General features: G+C 40.3%; 1 protein-coding gene across 1 annotated transcript in view; it reads right to left on the reverse strand.

The window, feature by feature from the left end:
- Nucleotides 1-2,514: 2,514 nt before the first annotated feature.
- LOC121863327 overlaps nt 2,515-24,199 on the reverse strand; it is a 45,214-nt gene continuing 23,529 nt past the window's right edge. Inside the window, exons 6-7 of the mRNA XM_042361951.1 lie at nt 17,035-17,598; nt 2,515-2,649 (exon numbers count right to left, since the gene is read on the reverse strand). Coding sequence (XP_042217885.1) covers nt 2,641-2,649; nt 17,035-17,598 — 573 coding nt within the window. The 3' untranslated portion in view covers nt 2,515-2,640. The remainder of the gene's footprint in view (nt 2,650-17,034; nt 17,599-24,199) is intronic.

Here is a 24,199-nt window from a genome sequence, read left to right on the forward strand (position 1 = left end):
TCCTGAGGGGGCGAGGCTTATCCCTCTGCTTTTGTCCCAGCCTCCTCACATCCTGAGGGGGTGATGGTATCTTCAGAACCTCTGTACAAATATTCTTAAACTGCATCTTATCGTGTGTTATCCTACTCTCAGTTCCCTCCGCCTGGCTCTCAAAAACTCCAAAAACTATTACATTGTTCCTGCGCTGGAAACATTTCTGTTGTTCCTCCTATTCCCTAACAGTAGGTCCGCTAATGTTTATTTCTTCGACACACTCCTTCAGAGTCCATAGCTGCTGTAGAACCTGTTCTGATCCAGCATTACTCTCCGCCACCTCCCGTGGCCCTGCTAATGCCTCAACATAACTCCTCTTAGCAACCACCTCCATTCTATTGACCACTTCCTCAGTCTTAGCAAGGATCTCTTTCCCAACTTGTTCTAGTTTGGCAACCGGCAAGGATCCAGCTACATCTATTTTTGTCCTTAGGGAACTCGTTCCCCTATGGCTTGCAATCGCCTCTTTCATCTTGACTGTGCAGTCAGGGCAATACCAGCAACAGCGTTCATGCTTTATGGCAGCTTGCATCATCCTAAATGTTGCAATGGTCAGGCCTGTATCATCCATATCCTTCATCCCCCCACAGTAATCACATATCAAATCCCTCATGGTGTGTGTGTGTGTGTGTGTGTGTGTGTGTGTGTAGATCTAAACCTATTTAAAAATAAAGAAAAAATAACAGTACAGTGATCCCTCGGTTAACGAATGCATCGGTTAACGAATTACCTTCCATAAGAATATTCAATTCAGTTAATGAAAAAAATTCGGTGAACGAAATCCTTATGAAATCGTGTCAACATGTTTTCGCCTGCTTTTGCCTGCTCACCAGCTGTAGTATTAGTCCGCCAATACAGTAATCGGTTTTAGGGCTTAAATTCGTTACCATTTGAGTAAATATCAAGAAGGTTGTACTATTCAATAATTTTCCAAGTCTTATAATAAAATTTTTAGTCATTTTAACAATTATTTAACATAATTGAAGTACAGGGAACTATTTTTTAGCACGCCAAACAAACCACTTGTCTCACCCAGAATGGCGTCAGTTTGTGTCTCTGCTCAGTGGAGGAAGCATCTTGCTTGAGACTCTCTTGAACATAAACTATTTTTACATTTTTACAGTATTGTACAATTATTGGTCATTCTGAAATTTATTTTACATATTGACAATATATAGTGCAGTGCAGTGTTGATTTAAAGAAAATAATCTTGAATTACACCAAGTGAACTTAATATTTTATGGGTGAAATGGCGGCATGAAGCATGGGGTGATTTCTCTTCCACCCCACTGCCTCCTCTTCTCCCTTCTCCTCTACCCCCACTTCTAATTCCCATCATCATTATCATCAACCAGGAGCCTTCTACATGCACACCTCAAAGTAAGTGTACTTTACTGCATTTATTTTTAGTTTGTATGTAATTTTCGGTGAGATGGAACCAATTACCCAAAATCCCATTGAAACAATGGTTTCGGTTAACGAACGACCTTCTGGAATTGTGTTCGTTAACTGAGGGACCACTGTACTTAGCTGCCCTCTGAGTGAGGAGAAGAAAAGGGAAATTATTCAGCAGGCAAAAAATTTAGCAAGGAGCGAGACATCTCACAGTGTATTCATTCACCCAGATCGCACGGTAATGCAGAGGGAACAGCACAAGAAGCTCCTGCAGAGCTTGAAGCAGAGGAGGGACAAGTTGAGGTTGAAAGGGAACGGGTGTACATTCACCCAAAAAAGTCCTGTCGCGAACCACGATTCAGACTCATGAACCGAAGCAGTAGACTCTGATACATTATTCTGTCCATAAATGCTTCGGATTCAAGAGTCTGAATCTCGGGGTTCATGGTTCGCAACAGGACTTTTTTGGGTGACTGTACATGGGTTATATCCAGGGGAAGGGTAGTGGCAGCAAGAGCACCAGCGCTGAGCAGGGGTGGCAGAGGTACACCCTCCACCCGCTGTACCTTTTCTTTTTTTTATGGGGATTAGCCCACCTGGGCACTGGTCACTGACCCACATCGGGGCCTGGGGGCCAAAAATGTAATAATTATTCATAGTAAATAAAATTTATAATAAAAAGTAAAACAAATTAATAATGATAACAATAATAATAATAATAACACTGTAATAATAATAATAATAATAATAATAATAATAATAATAATAATAATAAAGAACTACATAGAAAAAACTCAATAGTAAGAAATGCTATATTGTACAGTATAAATGTTGTGTTGTCAAGTAAAAGAAACAATTGAGACCCTGCAATTGTGTGTAAATGAGGTAGAAAGACAGATCAGCAACCTGGGACTTGGTCACAATTTTCGTGATGCCATATGGCAGCAGGGTCTACCATTGGACAACACATTATGCTTCCAATATCTTCCCAGGCGGTAGTACCTCCCTGTTTGGTAGCTGCCTACTACCACAAACATAACTTTAAAAATATAGACAAAATGTGAAAATTTACTTTAACAATAGAACATACTTGCTGGTATTGAGTGCTAAGGCTAGGCACCAAAGTGGACACATTGGGTCGGCAAGCCCTCTCAACATGCAGCCTTGTTGTCTCAAGAGGACCAGGTTTTAGTGTGCTTATGCCTTTCCTCTTCATTTCATCTGAAAAAAAAAAATACAGTCAACCCTCACTTTACGCGGTTAATTCAACCCACAGGGTACCGCGGAAAGTGAGAAACACGTAAAGTGAACAACAAAACATATGGGATTAATTAAAATAGAGACCGGCTTACCCCCAAACCCCACTTTTTCCGACACAATACCATGTTCTAGTAAAAATAACATCTTAATTTTATGATGGTACATGCACACAATTAATACTTAAGAGAAATACAGTCACCAAGTTAATGTCCATTCAAATAATGGACTCAACTCCCTCCCCCTCTTCTCACACTCCTGGCTCTTCCCTCTCTGAGAAATGTTTGGGGGAAAACCACTAGATTTTAAGGTATAGTAATAAATAATACTTCAAACTAAAGTTAGGATAATATAATTGACATTGCTGGATTCCTTCTAAGACCAGGAATATTTTTAATATAAATGTCATATATTTTGCACAAAAGATAACATATTAACTCAGAGTAAACAAAATACTTACATTAGATCTAAAATTTGCATGTCTAATGCAAAATCTATGATGTTTATATTCAAAATGATCATCAAATTGTAAGAATTCCAGCAATGTAAATTATATTCTGGCCGGGTAATTTGTATGAATTTTATGAGCTAAAACAAATATCTTCAGTTAATAAAAAAAAAAATATATTCTTGCCGCACCAGATGGTCGGTCGGTCCCTCCCTCCCCCCACCCCCCGCCAACCCTCCCTACCAGAAAAATGTGTGGGAGAAACCAGAATATTTACCTTTTTAGTAATAAATAATACCTCAGACTAAAGTTAGGATAATATAATTGACATTGCTGGATTCCTTGCAAGACCAGGAATATTTTGAATATACACTTCATATATTTTGCACAAAAGATAACATATTTACTCAGAGTAAACAAAATACTTACATTAGATCTAAAATTTGTATGTCTAATGCAAAATCTATGATGTTTATATTCAAAATGATCATCAAATTGTAAGAATTCCAGCAATGTAAATTATATTCTGGCCGGGTAATTTGTATGAATTTTATGAGCTAAATAAAAAAATTATACTTCACCCGCGTAAAGGGGTACACGCACCGCGGAATATGAGCATCCCGGGTTCTGGCAGGGTACCGCGTAAACGTGGAAACACGGAATGTGGGACCGCGTAAAGTGAGGGTTGACTGTATATATAATAACATGAAGTACAGGTAGTTCTGCTATAACGCGATAATTGTGTTCTTGTAAAATATCGTGTTATAGAAAATCGCGTAATAGAAATAACAGGGCTTATGGAGAAAATAGGGTTAAGTGCAGATTACTCGAAATCGAAAAAATTTAGTAGTTAGCCTAACACAAAGGATAGCAGTCTAAATAAATGTTACATTCATATCTAATAATGAAATCATACAGTAAATGTAACACTTTACTTGATGGGGGAGAAGGGTGATTTTGAGGTTGATAAAATCGAGCTTCTCTTCAAGTGTTATATCCTTTCTTTTACGATCATCACCGGGAATTCTATCACCAGAACGCTTCTTGTTGATATTCTTCTTTACTATATTCACAGTTAATACAGTGGGGTATGCTATAACGAATGGATCCTACTAACGAACGGTTTTACCTATAAAATTGAGAATGCTATAACGAACGAAACTCCTACAACGAACATTATTGATTTTTTTTTTTTTTCTAATTTATTGTTTTTTTATTACAATTATTAATGATATTCTTTATTTCAGGGGTTTAGATGCATATTTATGCACTTTTTTACAATTTTATATTATATTTTTCAGTGTTAAGTGGTTGTATTTGGGGGCCTGGAACGGATTAATCCTATAACGAACGAATGCTATAACGAACAAGGTTCTAGAACCAATTAGATTCATTATAGCATACCCCACTGTACCACAAAATTGGAGAAATAGTAAGCAAAAATCGTGTTATAGCAAACAAGCATTCGCGTTATACAAATATCGTTCCTAATTCATAAATCGCGTTAGAGCAAATTCGCGTTATGAAAACACGCGTTATAGCAGAACTCACTGTAGTAATGTACCCAGACTTTGATGATATCATCTAATATCAAGTCTTGATAGCCTTTGTTATATGTACCTTAACAATACTCAATACTATGAGTCTGCAATGTACAGTACTGTACTCAAATATCTATCTTCATGTCATATAATAATACAGCCTTAATGAAGAACACACAGTGCTGTACACGACCAAAATGTAGGAGAGCAACCAACTGCTGTCCAGGGAAACATGGTAAATAAGGCTTAAAAATAGCCATTAATGAGTAATTAAATGACACTTCAATGATCTTTAAATTATTTAGTTTTATAACTTTAACTTTAGCATGTAAAAACCCAAAATGCATTTACAATTTTGATGCTTTGCTTACAATGTACACTTTTACTTTTTACTTTTATCCTCTTCGTCACTGATTGGCTCGTTATAAGCTTGGGCGATCAGTCACGCCTCTGAATACTTTTCCTTTTCATTTATCTTCTTAACCAAAAGATCGGCTCGCTAGCCGCCCGGGCATGCACCGGCTCCTGAATGTACCTGAACCCTGAGAGATTGGAGCGCCTGAACTTGCCTAGCTTATACTACGGACGGGCAAGGGGTGACCTAATTGAGGTGTATAAGCATCTCAAGGGGCACTACTCAGTCGAGTGTCCTTACTTGGAGCTGGCGGACGCTCGGCCCACAAGGGGTCACAGCTCAAGATTGAAGAAGCCGCAGGTCCAGAAAACTGTGAGGGCAAACTTTTTCGGGGTGAGGGTTGTAAATTCTTAGAACACTCTACCAGTAAGTGTTGTGACGGCACCGAGTGTGATTTCTTTCAAGACAAGACTTGACCAACACTGGAGCGGGTTCAGGTACATTCAGGAGCCGGTGCATGCCCAGTACTTGCCAACAGTGCGTAACAGAAACGTGACCGATCGCCCAAGCGGCTAACGCGTCTATCTTTTGGTGAAGAGGATAAAAGAAAAGGAAGAGTAGTCAGAGAAGTAACCGATCGCCCAAGCAGCTAACGAGCCGATCAGTGGTGAAGAGGATAAAAGTAAAAGTAAAGTAATAGCAAATACATCTTAAATAACACTTACATTGACGACTGGCGACTTCTGCTTGACAAAGGTGGGGTAGGGGAGGGTTGAGGAGGAAGAATACTGAGGCGAGGGTACGAGCAAGTTGTCGGTGGTTGAGGTAACGGTAGGCTGTGGTCTGGAGATGTCAGATGTCGATGGCTAAGGCCTTGGTATGTACCGAAGAAATCGATATAATTGCATTCACTGAAACATGGATCAACTTACAGTAGACACACGTGAATTACCAGTCGAATACCAAATTGCGGGTTACAAACTGTTCCATATCGATAGGCAGACCAGGAAAGGAGGCGGAGTAGCAATCTATGTTAGGGATAATCTGAAGTGTGAAATAAATAAGGAAATAAAAACTGAGAGGAATACAGAAACAATTTGGATAGAATTAAGCGACGGTCGGGAACAATTAATCACAGGAGTAATATATAGACCCCCACAATCTTGATAGCGTCAATGAGCGACTTATCTGGGATGAAATGCGCAGGGCTTCCATACACAACAAAGTCTGTATAGTAGGCGACTTTAACCTTGGCCAAATAGATTGGACCGACCTTACGGGTAACTCAAAATCAGAGGATTTTCTCGAGACGATCCAGGACTGTTTCCTAAGTCAACATATAACCGAACCCACACGGGGTAATAATAAATTGGATTTAGTTTTGTCAAACAGAGAAAACCTCATTAGCAATGTCGAGGTAGGGAACGAACTTGCAAACAGCGATCACAAAGAAATTCGATTCCAGTTAGATTTTCAGGGCAGACGTAAGGAAAATTCCACTAAAGTACCAGATTTCAGAAGGGCAAACTTTGACAGTTTAAAGAGGCAGCTGAGAGAGGGGGTGTCGCGCTTGGCCGTGAACCTGGCAGATGACACCGACCTGATAACGAGATCTGAGATTGCCGAGTTCCACGACAATTTAAATAGTGAGTTACTTAATGCACAAAGGCAGAACATACCATACAAAAAACTCAGATCAGACAACAACGACCCTAAATGGATAAATAATTATTTAAAGAACATCATTGGCCAAAGGAAGGCTATAGGTAGAAGGATAAATCGTGGCGAAATTCACCTCCGGGACTATTATAGGGTATTGGCGAGTAGGGTTAAAACCGAGATAAGGAAAGCAAAGAGGAATAATGAGGTAAGGATAGCAAGGGAGGCGAAGACAAACCCCAAAGGATTCTACCAAATGTATCAAACTAAAACAGAAAAAATTGGATATCGGTCAGACTCGGCGAGCTCACTATTAACAGCGGAGAAATGAAATAATTTGAATAATCAACAGTTTTCACCACCGAAAATTTAAACATGATACCTGAGGCACCGACTTTATTCAGAGATAGTGAAGAAAACAAATTAAGCGAGATAGTAGTGACTAGTAACGATGTTAGTAAGCAAATAGACAAACTAAAGCCTAATAAGTCACCTGGTCCCGATGGGATATTTGCCAGAGTATTAAAGGAATGTAAGGAAGAGCTTAGTATGCCCTTAGCAAAGTTGTTTAACATGTCCTTAAAAACAGGTGTAGTACCAGAATCCTGGAGGATAGCGAATGTAATTCCGATTTTCAAAGGTGACATAGATCTGACTTAACCACGCCCAATCAGCCCAACATCATTAGTAGGTACTGGAAGTAACTATTCTAAATCCTATTCGAAATCACCTGGAGAAGCACCGATTGATCAATGATTCCTACATGGCTTCAATAAATTGATGTTCTTGCCTAACTAATCTATTAACATCTTTTCATCAGTTTTCAGAATCGTGATCTAGGGATGTGGTATATCTCGATTTTAGCAAAGCCTTCGACAGAGTCCCCCACGAAAGACTAATTAGAAAGGTAGAAGCTCATGGCATCAAAGGTAACATCCTTAAATGGATTAGGGCGTGGTTACAGGACAGGAAACAGCGAGTGAGCATTAACGGCACTAAGTCCCATTGGAGCAACGTCACAAGTGGAGTTCCCCAAGGCTCAGTACTTGGACCATTATTATTTATTATATACATAAACGACATAGATATCGGCATAGACAGCAACATAAGTAAATTTGCTGATGACACTAAAATAGGACGTGTAATTAAATCTGACGAGGACTCGCAAAACTACAGGAAGATCTAAACAAATTTTTCGAATGGTCTGAAAAATGGCAGATGAAATTCAATGTGGACAAATGTAAAGTACTCAGTATAGGAGATGTAAACAGGGAAACCAGATACCAGATGAACAACGATGCCATAGAGAAATCCGACTGCGAGAGAGATTTAGGAGTAATGATAAGTAGGAACCTTAAGCCAAGTAAACAATGTGTTTTTGCTCGTAACAAGGCTAATAAAGTACTTGGGTTCATACAAAGGAGTGTTAGTTACAAGACTAGCGAGGTCATCCTAAAACTGTATCTTTGCTCTTGTGAGACCACACCTGATTACGAGTTCAGTTCTGGTCACCGTATTACAGAATGGATATAGAATCCTTGGAAAGAATTCAGAGGAGAATGACAAGACTAATCCCGGCATTAGGAACCTTGAGTATAGAGACAGGTTAAAGCATCTTAATTTGCACTCCCTCGAGACGTGAGAGCGACCTGATAGAGGTGTATAAGTGGAAGGCAGGGCTAAACAAAGGGGACATTACAAAGGTACTCAAACTATCCAACCAGGAGCGAACTTCGTAACAATGGTTTTAAATTAGACAAATTTAGATTTAGGCGTGAAATAGGTAAACACTGGTTTGAAACAGAGTAGTGGGAACAAGTTACCAAGTTACCAAATATCATCATTAACTCGAATACGCTGAATTGCTTCAAACATAGGTTGGATGCTCATATGAGCAATAGGGGTTGGGTGTAAACGGGACTGCCCAGTATGGGCCAATAGGCCCGCTGCAGTTTCCTCCATTCTTATGTTCTTATTTTCTTTTCTCACATTGTCTCGAATGGTACAAACAGTGCTCTCACTTAACCCAAGCAACCCAGCCCACATCCAACACACGCTCTCCACTCTGAAGGCGAGTGATCACATCTAACTTGACGTCCTTTGCAATTGTTTTTTTTGCCTTTTTATATTTAGGCTCACCAGAGAAGGCAGATGGACGTTTTCCAGACATGCTCGATGGGGAAAACAGTGTTTAACACTAATAGATACGTGATGAACACGCAAACAAGTAGTGCTGAAATGAAATGAGAAAACGGGACGCAGGAAGCTTGATGTGTAAACACTAAACAGCTGGACATCGTCACAGTTGTTGTACAGAACTGTATACTAAACTTCATTATCATCATTATCTTCATCATCTTTAGTAGTAAAAATCTTTATTATTACATTATTATAATAATGATTATTATTATTAATAATAATAATAATATTAAAATCGTTGATGTTGATATGACTGTGACTTTACAGTAATACTAACACGCACCTCACCAGCCATCATATGCGACTCCGCTGCCAGGCGAATTTGTGGCAAATTTGAAAGTGGACAGAAGGCAAATTTAAAACAGCGTTATCTAAAAAATAGTTGCGTGTAAATTAGGAACAGGTGTTAATTGAACAAACGCGTTATTCCAAAAACGTTTAAATTAAATGCGTGTAAAACGAGAGGTGGGTGTATACTCATCAGTAGGCCTAGGTTGTGGTTGACTGCCTCACCAGAATGTGACTGCCCCCTATGTACTTGACATCAATTTAATTATTGCATTGCAAGCTCAAACACTGATTAGATTATAAAAGTTTAATATAATTAATATATGCCCATAGCCTAATTTTCACAGCCCGAGGTGTACCATAACTGAATTTATATGTATGTAAAAGTATCAATGGTGGTAACACCGGGGGAATAAAACAGAGCGCGCAGTTTGAATAGTTCATTCTGAATGCCTTTCCCTCGTCAACCAGGTAAGTTACTCCATGTCTCACCATCACATTAAGTGAATTTGACTCAGTTGAATTGTGCTGAATATGTTAGTGTTCCTGCTAATGTAATTGAAGTCTTGTGAGTTAACATAATTATGTTCATGCGCCATCTGTTCCCTTGCACAAGACGTATTTTATGACATTTGTAGTTAGATTTCATATCATTCTGAATGCCCTTTCCTCATCAACTAGGCCCAGTGTGTGTTGTTGGAGCTGCCGAGAGGCGGTGGCCAGTGGCAGATAGGATGTCTTTAATACACCAGGATTAAGAACTTGAGTGGGTGGTGTCCGACGAGAGTCGTAGGCCTACGGGTGCGGCCGTGTCCACTAGACATGGGTCGAACCCCAGAAACAGCAGAGCCTGTTCACAGTGTCACAGAGTGTGAACGTTATGCATTTGTTTTGAATACAAGTGGCGTAAGCCTGTGGTAACATCCTGTATGTATCCATGTTTGTTCCGTCTCAGGTACCTTATTCCCACCTAGTAAATGAAAACCGATGTACAGTATCCTGTGATGTAAGGAGTGTTAACAGGTATAATATTAAAAAGAGACACGAGGTAAGTTTGTATCACTAAGATTCACGGAGTCATGATAATTGTATGAGCCAGAGGAACCTGCATCCCCAGTTTTGAGAGTTAATAATAATTACTGTACAGTATGGTCTCGATTTACGCGGATTTCCTTTACGTGGTTGGTCATTTACGCGACACCTGGCCAGACGCAGAAATTATTAGTTACGCGGTACATTCCATCATTTATGCGGGAAGCGGTGCAGGCAGGGTGCGCTCTAGGTCGCCCAGTCAACAAAACATTACCGAGTTCTTCACCCGCCACCCACCACAGCCAGCCCAAGTCAGTGATAGTGAGTATATGGACTTTGAGGGGTTTGACAAGGAGGCCCTGCTAGCCTCTGTGGTGGTTAGTGATACAGGTGGGGGCCAATAATCTGCCCTCTGCCTCGGAACCAACCCCCCATCCCCGTGTGCCCAGCCATCTCTTCTACTAACGTAAGTGCTAAAAAACCTAATATTATTGACATTTCTCTTAAATATTAATTGTGTGTGCATACCATCATAAAATTAAGATGTTATTTTTACTACAACATAGGTATTGTGTCGGAAAAAGGGTAGTCTGGTGGTTGGCCCAGTCTCTATTTCAATTAATCCCATATGTTCTGTTATTTCGTTTACGCGTTTCGCGTTATACGCGGACCTCCACGGGTTTATATGACCGTGTAAAACGAGATTATACTGTACACGAATTAAAATTTTGTGACGGGTTTTGAGAAGTACTATGGAGTATTAGTACAAGCAATAATGTGATTGAAGGGCTGACGACCAATCTTTGTTGTGTGCCACTGTCATAGAATACTACGAGTAACCTGGAGTAATGTTGACTGAACATTGGTCCTAGCAAAGTTGAATAGTTGTTTTGCTAATTTTGATGTAAGGCCAAGTGTTCCTTGTAGTTTGTATCAGTGTTAACATAAATTTGGTCAAGTCTTGAGTGAACCCCAAGGAGTGGTTCTTGTGTTTATGTTCTGTTAAAGTGTTCAGGTACTCAATTTCATTTTAATAAATCATCATTATTGTATGTTGGGGCATCATTATTCCTGCAATATTACCTTTGTTTCTTCCCCTATCTTGGTACCATTAAATACAGGTTGACAATCCCTTATCCGAAATCCTTGGGACCAGAAGCATTTTGGATTTCGGAATTTTTCGGTTTTCAGAATTTTTTTTTTTTTTTTTTTAGCCCACCTGGGCATAGATCATTGATCCACATCAGGGCCTGGGGGGCTAAAATATAATAAAATTTATAATAATAATAATTATAATTCATAGGTCTAAGATCATGTTTCTCACTTTTGATCTTTTTTTCATTCTTGTATTGTAGTGGATTCCTCCCCTACAAGCACCGAACCTTCTCGAAATCCCCAGCCTACGCCTCCAGCGCCGCCCACGGAGCGGGGGTCAACTATCTACCCACGCCTACCCCCGCCTTATAAGGCCTGACATCGCTGTGACCAGCCTATTTCTACACAGTGCCACCAGCAAGCAACACCACCTCCTCCGCGCCAGCCTGGCAGCTGCCGCTCCCGCCAGCAACCTTGGCATCCCTCAAGCTGTGTGCCCTCACTCTGGGCACCCTCACCACCCAGCTCTCTCTACTCAACGCTTATTACCATGCTTCCTACCCAGCAACAAGCTGCATTGTACATCCAATACAGTATGTATACAATGAGCACATTGTGAGTTTCCTTTCTCCACCCCATCCTGAGAGTGAACCAATATCTCATACTTCTACAAATGGTGAACCCCGGAGATTCGCACTCACACAGGATGGAGGAGAAACTGATCACTCTCCCAGTCTTCAAGCAACATGGAAGACTGGCTTACCCACGCAGAGGCAGCTCTCATCGGCTCTACAGCTACTGTCTCTACACCGCAGGTTAGACACCCTAGAGCAGCTCTGCTATTCTAAGCAGACAGCCGCTCCTCTTCCTGCCCCAAGCACCACGTCCTACCGACCCCAACACGCCCGTCCTGCCTCAGACGCCGCCCCCGGCCCAGCAGTACCCCCTGCCACTCCTCCTGATGTAGCCCCTGCTCCCGACGCGGCCCATACGCCTGAGTGCGGACCCACACACCCCTCTTTTCTCCCTCAGGTTACCCCCTGCTACTGTCCTGCACCCTGCTGCTGTCATGCACCCTGCTGCTGTCATGGACACTCTTCCTAACGCAGCCCCTGCTCCTGACCCAGGCCCACACACCCCAGCAGGCGCATCTGAGGACTCTGTACCTGTCGCGAGTGAAGCACAACATTCATCGACCCTGTTGCCGTCATGGACCCTCCTCCTGACGTGGCCCCGGCTCCTGACCCAGCCAGACCCTGCCCACAACATTTCTGGGCACCCCTTTTCCACCCTCAGGTACCCACTGCTGTTGTCGTGGACCCTGTTGCTGCCATGTCCCCTGCCCATGTCTGCCCAGCCAGTGACGTTGCCCCTGCTGTGACAAGAGCACAACAACCATTGCCTGTACAACCTCCTCTAATCCAAAATCCTCCTCCCCCTGATTCTCCCACAGCTTTTGTGTCACTAGATGGAGTCGTCACCCGTAGTGGTCGAGTGGTACGTACACCTGCCCGTTATGTGTCCCTTGTGGGACACAACCCTGTCAACCTCCAGCCTCCCGCCACGCCCGGAGGGGAAGGGGAGTATTGTAGTGGACTCCATCCCCTACAAGGGACGACTGAGCTCTCGCGCGCCAATCAGCGTACAGCCAGCGGTGCCAGTAGACCTACTCTCCAGTGCGGACGCACACATAGCAACGCTAGGACCAGAGTGCTGGGTGTGCCTGGCCTCCTCCTCTGTGATTGGCCCTCTCGCTACGCTCACCCCAAATCCTGATCCTCGTAAATTGTATAAATACGGCCATGGCTGGCCAGGGAGACCATTCTACTCTGACCTACTGGACCAGCAATATCACTCTCCAGCACCTCACCACCCAGCTTCCTCAGAGAGCTCCTCGCCCTACAGGAACTCTGAGCAAGCTACTCCTCACCTAGTAACTCCTTAGCACTGCACTGTACTGTACAACAATATTATATATACAGAAAATGCATCGTGAGTTTCTATTCTACCTCGTTCCTGAGTGTGAGATATCTACATGTACGTACGTTTGTGTGGCCATACAAAGAGAAAATAGACAACTAAAGAGAATTGACTACTGGCCACATCACGGTACGCTACAGTATGTCTTTATTATTATTATTATTATTTTATTATTACAGTATTATTGTTATTATTATTAATTTTATTGTTATATTTATTATTATTATTATTATTATTATTATTATTATTATTATTATTACGTATTATTATTATTATTATTATTATTATTATTATTATTATTATTATTATCATCATCATTATTATTTTATTTTGGTGTATTTTTATTAAAAATTTTATTTACTATGAATAATTATTATTATAATTATTATTACCATTACATTTTCGCCCCCCAGACCCTGATGTGGGTCAGTGATCTATGCCCAGGTGGGCTAATCCCTGTTTAAAAAAATAAATAAATAAATAAAAAATTGCCCCACGAAAAAAACTTTCGGTTTTCGGAATTTCGGATAAAGGGTTGTCAACCTGTATAAGTGAATCCACGTGCCCTAGACCTCGCTATACTACCACATGTTTAACCCTTACGCCCAGGGCTAGGGTGCTGCCGGCCATACTCCCAACAATGGGTAAAACGAGAAAAATCAACTTTTCCAAAAATAATTTTTAACCTTTATAAATGATAAAACAATAAAAAAGACGCAAGAAAAACTATACATTGTCCTTCTATATTCTTCCGTGGTGCCTCAGTGGTGAGACAAATAAGGGGAGATTTTTTTTACTTTTTTACTTTTTTCTTTTATCCTCTTCACCAAATGATCGGCTCATTAGCCGCTTGGGCGATCGGTCACGTCTCTGCTATGTACTGTTGGCAAGTATTGGGCGTGCACTGGCTCCTGAGTGTACCTGAACCCGCTCCAGTGTTGGTCAAGTCTTGTCTTGAAAGAGGCTACACTCAGTGCCGTCACAACACTTTCTGGTAGATTGTTCCTAGAGTTCACAACTTTCACCCCGAAAAAGTTTGGCCCTCACAGTTTTCTGGACTTGCGGCTTCTTCAATCTTCAGCTGTGACCCCTTGTGGGGTGAGCGTCCGCCAGCTCCAAGTAAGGACACTCAACTGAGTAGTGCCCCTTGAGATGCTTATACACCTCAATTAGGTCATCCCTTGCCCGTCTGTAGTATAAGCTATGCAAGTTCAGGCGCTCCAATCTCTCAGGGTATCTGAGGTGCCGAAGTGCAGGAACCAGTCTGGTGGCCCTCCTTTGAACATTTCAACCAACTGACAGTCCCTAGCATATCTCAGGGACCAGACCGGGTGACAGTACTCCAGATGGGGAAGCACTTCACTCTTGAAGATCGTTACGAGGGACGGACCGTCTAGATATCTGAATGACCTTCTTACAAGACCCAATATGTAATCTATTTGCCTGGTTTACCTTCTTTAGTAAGTAACTGAAGTAAATAAATACTTTGAGAAGTTGAATTAGAAATAAAACATAAAAACAAGTAGAAAGAAAAATTAAAAAGAACATAAAAAAGAGACAACAAAGAAAAAAGAAAAAGTCAATCTCAGCTTTTATACTTATAGCATATTGTACCTCCAAGAGAAGGTTTGTATTACAATTATACAGTATTTTGATATGAACTTAAAATTTTCTAGAAAAATACAGATTGAACAAAAATACAGATTTCAACTGGAAGACATAATAATTATGATATCAATGTTTGCTGAAACAACACATTCAACCTACTTGGGTATAATAATACTGTATATTGCTAACCACAGTACATATATTAGTAAAAGCAGAGTAACTGCATATAATTTTACAAGTGCACTGATGAATGTGTATATGTTATGGAGCATCGTTGTAAATTTAATTCTTGGGTTAATTTATTCTTAAGAGGAAAGAACTTACCTCCGTGGTGTGTTTCAGATACAGAGTCCTTAGGCTGAAGAGTAGAGTGTGGTGTGCAGGAACTGATAGGCAGCTTGTTCTCTGATTCACTGGTAAGGCTGATCAATTCTTTACTACACCTCTTACCAACACCAGCCACATCCACTTTAATATGATACTTCTGAGAGATATTACCAGATATACTTTCAGTCTGCCTTCCCCCTGGGGTGGAAATGGACAGACAACCATGGTCTGTACTCTTATGACTATTGAAATTACTCATAGTGGTGAGATTGGGAGGTTTATCACTGGATGATGATGTGTAGCTGAAGAGAGAGCTTGTCAGGTTACTTGGTCGTGTTTCTGAGACATTTGGATGGTGAAAACTTGAAGACTCGATAACGTTGGACAAAATCCAACTACCTTCTTTGTTCGAGGTCTCGGTTAGTGACTGGGACATCTTTTTCTTTTCTCCAAATTTTGGAAGCTAAAGGGAGTACAAACCAATCAAATTTTTCATTAAATTTATGGAAGAAGTTTTCTTCAAAATTAAAATACCCAAGAGGCAAGTGTTTAGGAATCTGGAAGATTTTACTATGAAGAAAATTTTGTTAGACAACTTAACATTGATTTTTACTTAGTCTCTACATTTTTTTTTAACCCATCTGGGCACAGGTCATTGACCCACATCGGGGCCGGGGGCAAAATATAAAAATAATAAAAATTAATGAGAACTTGTATGGATGCATTGGATTCATATAGTTCAGGTACTGGTTAAGTGTGAACTCTTCCATTCTGAACTTGATGTTATCTATGACATGCTCTGCAGTAAAGCAAGACTCTTCAGAAAAGCAGGTGGTCCAAGGAAATGATAAATGGAAATCTTGAAGTCCATTTCAGTCAACCTAATTATCAATGACAATTATGCTCTTTCAAGTGCAGACAAGGAAATGGTCTGTTGAACACAGAGAGAAAGCGATGAAAGAAGAAATTGGAATAATTATTCAAGGGGATCAAGCTGGTGTTTATTGTCCTACAATATCATGTATAATGTGGGGTGTTGACGAGTTGTATGAGATTAAACGAGTTAAAGAGTTCCCCCCCTCCACACTAACTTGGTGGTCGCTGCAAATAGCGTACATCACCCACTCAAGTGTTGTTGATGTTGAAATCACTTAGTACGATGAGTTTGGCCATAAGAGCAGGTTGAGTATTACAGTACTGTACAGTATTATGCATATTATTTGTGAAGTCTCCAAAAGGATCAGTCTTGGGTCAATACTTTTCCTCTTATTCATTAAAAACCTTCTGACAGTCACCAACTAAACTCAATCTGCCAAAGAATATCACACACACAAAATCTCAGTGAAGTACATTACATTCTAAAACTGATGTTTATTGGTAATTTTATAAGACTCCATTGTAGTCATGAATAATCTACCTACAGTTAAAGGTCTTTTGTTAGATATTAATCTGGTGAACAAATCCATATGCCATTTATTTATGTGATCATTAGTTGTGACCTCTTTGTACCTGTAATACATAGTGTAATAGAAGACCAATTGCATGCATGGTGTGGCATCAGACCTTCGCCAACTTGAGCTGATATGTTCTTGGACCTAAAGCAAAGCTTTTTATTGCAAATGACTTTCAGTACATTGCGCCATTTCAGTGAGGCAGTTTTAATTGTACAAGAAAACACTGTAAGGTTCTTCTCTTGAAAATTTTTGTTTAATACGCAAGTGTTTCATTCTCATTCAGCATTTACCCAAAACAGAGCACCTCACCCTCTACGTGAAATTCATAAACCATATACAATAATACTCTATATGTAGGCAAACCTTTAGTTTAAGACGTGAAAGACTGCTGCTGAACATCTGCCTTGGTTGTAGTGTACCTCTCATCTGTTGACCTTGTATGTCTGATGTGAGACTCTGCTGTATAACCTCCCTCTGGTCATTTCTTGTTTTTGGAGTGAAGCCCAAAACTGTGTCCATCTTCTGATCGTGTGTTAAGGTTGGGGAGGAGCACTGCTTTTTGTGCAACCTTTGAAAGTCTTTCGTGACCGGAATAGGACATTGTTGAATATCATTCCTCTGGTAGTCTTCTATGATATCAGTGTCCTGCCTCTCTCTATCTGCTGTGAGAGGAGCAAGAAGCTGCTGTGTGTCCTGACTATGGCTATCTGGTTTAACTGAGGTAAGCTGCTGGGCTTTTTCCTGTCCTCGAATGTTTGCTGTGACTGAGGTATGGGACTGCTGCAAGTCTTGTCCTCGAGTGACTGCCATAATTGCATCGGGGCAGTGTTGTGCAGTTTGCCATTGATTATCTAATATTTTACTTGAAGTGAAGTTCTGTTGCACACTAAGTTGACTAAATTTGCTGGTACCACTTATCATCTGATCCTGCGAAGAAAATTTTTATTTGCATTTAGGAACAAATTTCAGAACACTGAAGCTCATGCCTGCATATTAATTATTCAATAAAGATACTCTAATCTTTTCCAATTCCTGTTGTAGACATTATTAACCCTCTCGCACATGATGACACAATTTGCATCATATTCATGATATGACCAACTTTACTGTGACTCAAATTGAGTCGCCAAACTTCAAAAAATTTATCAAAAATTCAGATTTCAACAGAACTGCCACGCTTGAGTGAGGAAAGAGGGGAGAAAAGTGATCGCACAAGCCCCCACCCTCTCCTCAAAAGAGGTTCACCTCCCACTATCTCCAGCCATCTGTGTGACTTGCTTTCTCACTCCATATTTTAAAATTTTATGTAACGTAATGTTGAAGGGATACAACTTTGCTCATTTATACTAATCACTATCTTCCTAAAAATACTTCAGCTTTGTCTTTATTCAAGACATCTTCAGGCCATGAGACCCACTAATCCACCACCCAAGAAAGGGTGACCTGACATTCCATTAGAAGGTCAGTAATATGAGACCACTAATCCCCCCACCCTACCTCCACCTGACATTGCATCAGGTCAGGTCAGTTACATTAGACCCACTAATCCCCCACAGCTCCATGAAAATGGAAAATACGAGTCTTTGCTGCCACACAGCTTCATTCATGCCCGTATCATATAGATCTTTATTTGTTAAATATATTTATCCAAACTTTTAGATAAATTATTCTGGATTATTATACAGTAGGCTCTCATGTTTCGCGACTATTTGGTACCAGTTTTAGCATCGCGAAAATTAAAATCATGAAATGAGTGACATTAAAATACTGCATATGTAAATAAGCCTAATCAGTTCTGCGGTGTCACCCAAACCCCCCTATAATGACCTAAAACCCACCCAGAAAATGACATTACTGTAATGTCTTCATACATACTGTATGTATATTGTACATATTGTTGATAACAATATTTATATACACTCATTCTGTAGAATAACTTACCTTGATGTAGTCAATGAAATGCTTGACGGGGTTGGTTGATGGGTTCCGAGGCAGGGAGGGCTGGTTACTGCTTCCTCCCTGCTCCCTCCTCTACACCTCCTCTAACCTCAGCATCAAATCCCTCAAAATCTTGAGGCAGCTCTTCCACAAGTCACCCAACACTTCAATATCATCATCGGTGGTACCATCATCATCTCTTAAAGTGATGTTTGCCAAGGCATTAATAACGGGCTGGAGCTGCGCAGGTTCCGAGTAATAAGGGCCTGCTGACGAGCATTAACACGGGACATGTACAAGGCCTTATATTCTTCCATAACCTTATCAAGAGCAGGGCAGATACGGTTCCAAGGATGAGGCCCGGTATCGTATTCTTATAGCTGTTCACTGAGATGTGCTTAATGTCATCCTCTTGTGTTACTTACTGTTCTTCTTGTTCTTTATCCTCCTCCAAAATTTCTTCAATTGTCGGTTGCTGCTGATGTTGACCAATGATTTCTTGCAAATCTTCAACCTGAACATCAGAAAATCCCGGTGCTGGAACTGACCGCGCTGCCTCCACTGTGTCCATTAGTGTTGCTGCCACGGACTGCCTCTGCCTCGGTCTGCTCTGCCCTACTTACCTCAGAGATAGCGAACAAAGGCTTCCATGCGTGTAGCACTGTTGCAACAGTAATCTTACGCCATGCCTCAACAATTCTGTCCACTGCCTTTTTATCATTATTTTTCTTCCAAAATTCACAAACTGATTACACTTCAGGTTGCAGTGGTGAAGTGCTAGGAGATGAGTCATCTACCATCTCCTGCTCTTCCTGGTTAGCTGGTAGAGCCTGGTCACTGTCAGAAAGTTCTGCCTCGATTTGATGTAACTCAACTAATGAATCTGTCTGCTGACGAAAGTCTTTATAGAGTGACTGATAGTAGAACATTTTAACATTACTGATGAATTCGTGGTCAAGTGGCTGCAGAGGCGATATGGGCGTCAGGAACAAAGTGCTTGTCAAACTAATCGGTGCAGAAAGACATTGTAACCCAAGCTTTCTTATTAGACATCCAATAAACATATTGCGACATATTGGCATTATGGTAGGCTCTAGGACGGGCAGCATGGTTAACAACCAAGGGTTTCATCAAGAAATCTCCACTTGCATTAGCTGTAATCCTGTCCTTTGAAGTCTTTACACCCCTTGCCTGTGTTTCATCCTTGGCAATGAAAGTGGTCTTAGGTGAGCGCTTTCAGAAAATGCCAGTTTGGTCACAATTGAAGATCTGGTCTCGGCAATAACCACCCTCTTTCACAAGAGCTTGAAAGACAGGTAGATATTTTTCTGCTGCTATGACATCAGCCGATGCACTCTCCCCATGGTAGTAGGCAAAATTGACTTCATAGCGCTTCTTAAAGGCGTCCAATCAACCAACAGAAGCACTGAACGGTGGTGGAGAGTTAACACGTTTATTCTGTGCAACTGAAGCGTAATAAACAAGTGCTTGATGCCTTATCTGTGGCCCAGACAGGTCGCCTTGCTCACGGTTTTTCTTTCCACCAACCTGTGAAGGTGTTGTTCTGTGATAACAAGCAGTAGGTTTTGTTGTGAAGTATCGGAGAACATCCTGTTATTAGAAAATCTTGAGAATACATTCACAGAAGCAGTTAAGGCTTCCTTGTTCTTCTTAAGGAAACGAATGGTTGTTTCAGGGCAGTTGAACCTACGCATGATTTCACAGGTACTAGCACCACTTTTGATCATTTCAAGCATTTCTCGTTTCATTTCAAGGGTGCATTTCCTCTTCTTGATCCCCTTACGGTAGTCACGCTTGGCTTGGGTCTTTCCTTGTTGGCCGTCTCTACAGCCATCATTACTACCAGAACCGCTCCTGACATTTATATTATGCACTTCACTCATCGTTAATACACAAGAATCGTAAATACACAAGATCGTTAATACACAAGAATCGTTAATACACAATACTGTAATCGCTAATACACAAGAATCATTAATAGTTAAACAAGAATCTAGCGAAACGTAAGCACAATGGGTTATATAATCCAAGGTCACTGCACCGCTCGCTCATTCAAACTAACTGCTGTAAACAAAAAACACTCGGCGGTTCGACGGATAACAAAAGACTGTGACAATGTCCACTCTCCAATGACTCGTGAAACTGGTAATGAAAATTGCTATTCTTGAGAGACAGAAAATTTTAAAAGTGATGCGAAACATATGAATCACGAACGAATCTAAAACTCGCTAAACTTGAGATCCTACTGTACTAAAGAAATAGTTTCAAACTTAATTAGAACTGCATTTGCAGACTCCAGCAGTTTAGACTCAAGGAAAACAACCCCAACACCCAGAAACGTTCTGGGAATGTGGGCTAGTATTTGTCTGTGCAAGATGCATAGCTTAGACACTCGGAAAGTATTTCCAGTAACCGGAAATATTTACAGGGTTGGAGGATTTTTCTGGGTTTGAGAAAGTTGCCTGGTTAGCCGGAAATCTCTCATTCCCGGAAGTGCTCTGCACCAATTGTTCCGGCTAACAAGGATATCACTGTACAGTACTGCATGTGTACACCTCTTATTTACTTTGCAACTTCATTTTACTGAAGTAAAAATGTTCCAGTTCCTTCTATTCATCATAAATTCAACAAGTTTGCCTTATTTTATCATTAGTACTTACTACCTACACACATTTGTCTTGTTTGCTTTTCCTTCTCTTTCATAATATAAGTACGTATAGGAGTGGTATTTTTAACTCCATGCCGTTGGGATTAATTGTACTGTAGCATACCTTGGAGGGCTGTTTCACACATACATATGCATTTATGTTGTGTGCTTATTTCTTTTTTCTCCATTTTTAGATGGTCCATCACAAGAACTGTCAGCAGAGGAGAAGCAGATGCGTAAGGTGCTGGGATTTGCATCTTTCCACTCCACAAAAGGTGGGTAGCTTGATTTGGGTACCGTACATCTCGGCCTACAAGGCGACGGGGTGTATAAGACGACCCCAAAAATGTCCATTTAATAAGTAGCTTTTGAGCCCTATTCGCTGTATAAGACCGGTACCTCAAATGTGACACTTAACCATTGGGAGCTTACTGACCCAGTAGTCCTTTACCTACCATCCCATTGACCAGTGCTGTTTACACATCCATGGTTTTTTAAAATGAGGCCAATTCACTTCAAGTAATGGCATCAAATGTTACCGGTTGGTGTAATGTAAACACTAGTGACTCACTTAAACGTCTGTTATCTAACTGGAACTAATGTCGGTGTCGAAAACAATTGTTTCATTTACTTGAAATGGATTTACTAATTTATTTGTTTATTTATTTATTTATAACATAGAGTGAACCCTCTCTTTACGCGGTCAATTGAACCCACGGCGGCCCGCGTAAAGTGAGAAACGCGTAAAGTGAACAACATAACATATGGGATTAATTGAAATAGAGACCGGGCCGACCCCCAAACTCCACTTTTTCAGCACAATACCTACGTTTTAGTAAAAATAACTTCTTAATTTTATAATGGTATGCACACACAATTAATAATTAAGAGAAATATCAATAATATTAGGTTTTTTAACACTTACATTAGTAGGAAAGATGACTGGGCACACGGGGATGGGGGGTTGGTTCCGAGGCAGAGGGCAGATTATTGGCCCTCACCTGTATTACTTGTATCAATTGTATCACTATCCACCACAGAGGCTTGCAGGGCCTCTTTGTCAAACCCCTCAAAGTCCATACAAGTCCATATCCTCACTATCACTATCACTGACTTGGGCCGGCTGTGGTGGGTAGCGGGGTGAAGAACTCGGTAATGTTTTGATGACTGGCCGACATTGTGCGCACCCTGCTCGCGCCGCTCTCCGCGTAAAAGGGTACACACACCGCGGAAAGTGAGCATTCCGGTTTCGGCAGGGTACCGCGTAAATGTGGAAACGCGTGAAGTGGGACCGTGTAAAGCGAGGGTTGACTGTACTGTAATATATTAAACACACTGCAAGTATTTTCTTTAATTTATAAGCTTGCTTCACGAGAGACAATCGGTGGTGAGACTGTTCCGACTGTTTACACCAGCTACAGTATTCTAATTCAATAGTGTTTCGTAATGATTTGAGTGAAAAAGATTACTGTACATACTTACTACATACATTTATTTCACAAATATATATACAGTCAACCCTCACTTTACGCGGTTCCACATTCCGCGTTTCCACGTTTACGCGGTGCCTTGCCAGAACCCAGGATGCTCACATTCCGCGGTGGGTGTACCCCTTTACACGGGTGAAGTATAATTTTTTTTAATTTAGCTCATAAAATTCATACAAATTATCTGGCCAGAATATAATTTACATTGCTGGAATTCTTACAATTTGATGATCATTTTGAATATAAACATCATAGATTTTGCATTAGACATACAAATTTTAGATATAATGTTTACTCTTGAGTAAATATGTTATCTTTTGTGCAAAATATATGATATTATTATTCAAAATATTCCTGGTCTTACAAGGAATCCAGCAATGTCAATTATATTATCCTAACTTTAGTCTGATTTATTATTTATTACTAAAAAGGTAAACAGTCTGGTATTCCCACACATTTATCTAGTAGGGACGTTGGTGGGGAGTGGGGGGGAGGGAGGGAGGGACCGGCGACCGACCATCTGTTACCGTGTGAAGAATATTTTATTTTTTTTATTAACTGAAGATTTTTATTTTAGCTCATAAAATTCATACAAATTACCCGGCCAGAATATAATTTACATTGCTGGAATTCTTACAATTTGATGATCATTTTGAATATAAACATCATATATTTTGCATTAGACATAAAATTTTTAGATAAAATGTTTAATCTGAGTATGTTATCTTTTGTGCAAAATATATGACGTTTATATTCAAAATATTCCTGGTCTTACAAGGAATCCAGCAATGTCAATTATATTATCCTAACTTTAATCTGATGTATTATTGAATACAAAATGTTAAAATCTAAATTTTCTGAGATTGGGAGTTTAGGTTGGGGATGAATTCATACAAATTACCCGCAGAATATAATTTACATAGCTGGAATTCTTACAATTTGATGATCATTTTGAATATAAACATCATATATTTTGCATTAGACATAAAATTTTTAGATAAAATGTTTAATCTGAGTAAGTATGTTATCTTTTGTGCAAAATATATGACATTTATATTCAAAATATTCCTGGTCTTACAGAATCAGCAATGTCAATTATATTATCTAACTTTAGTTTGAGGTATTATTTATTACTATACCTGGTTTCCCCCAAAATTTCTCAGAGGAAGGGACCGGCAGTGTAGTGTGAGAGAGAGGGAGATTAGGTGTCCATTATTTGAATGGACATTAACTAGCGACTGTATTTCTCTATTTCTCTTAAGTATTAATTGTGTGCATGTACCATCATAAATTTAAGATGTTATTTTTACTACAACATAGTTATGTATGCGTCAAAAAGTGGAGTTTGGGATCGGCCTGGACTCCATTTCAATTAATCCCATATGTTATGTTATTCACTTTACTAGCGTTTCTAACTTTCATGTACCCTCCGGGT

Source organism: Homarus americanus, unplaced genomic scaffold (assembly GCF_018991925.1).
Source record: "Homarus americanus isolate GMGI-L3 unplaced genomic scaffold, GMGI_Hamer_2.0 scaffold46197, whole genome shotgun sequence".
Classification (NCBI taxonomy): domain Eukaryota; kingdom Metazoa; phylum Arthropoda; class Malacostraca; order Decapoda; family Nephropidae; genus Homarus; species Homarus americanus.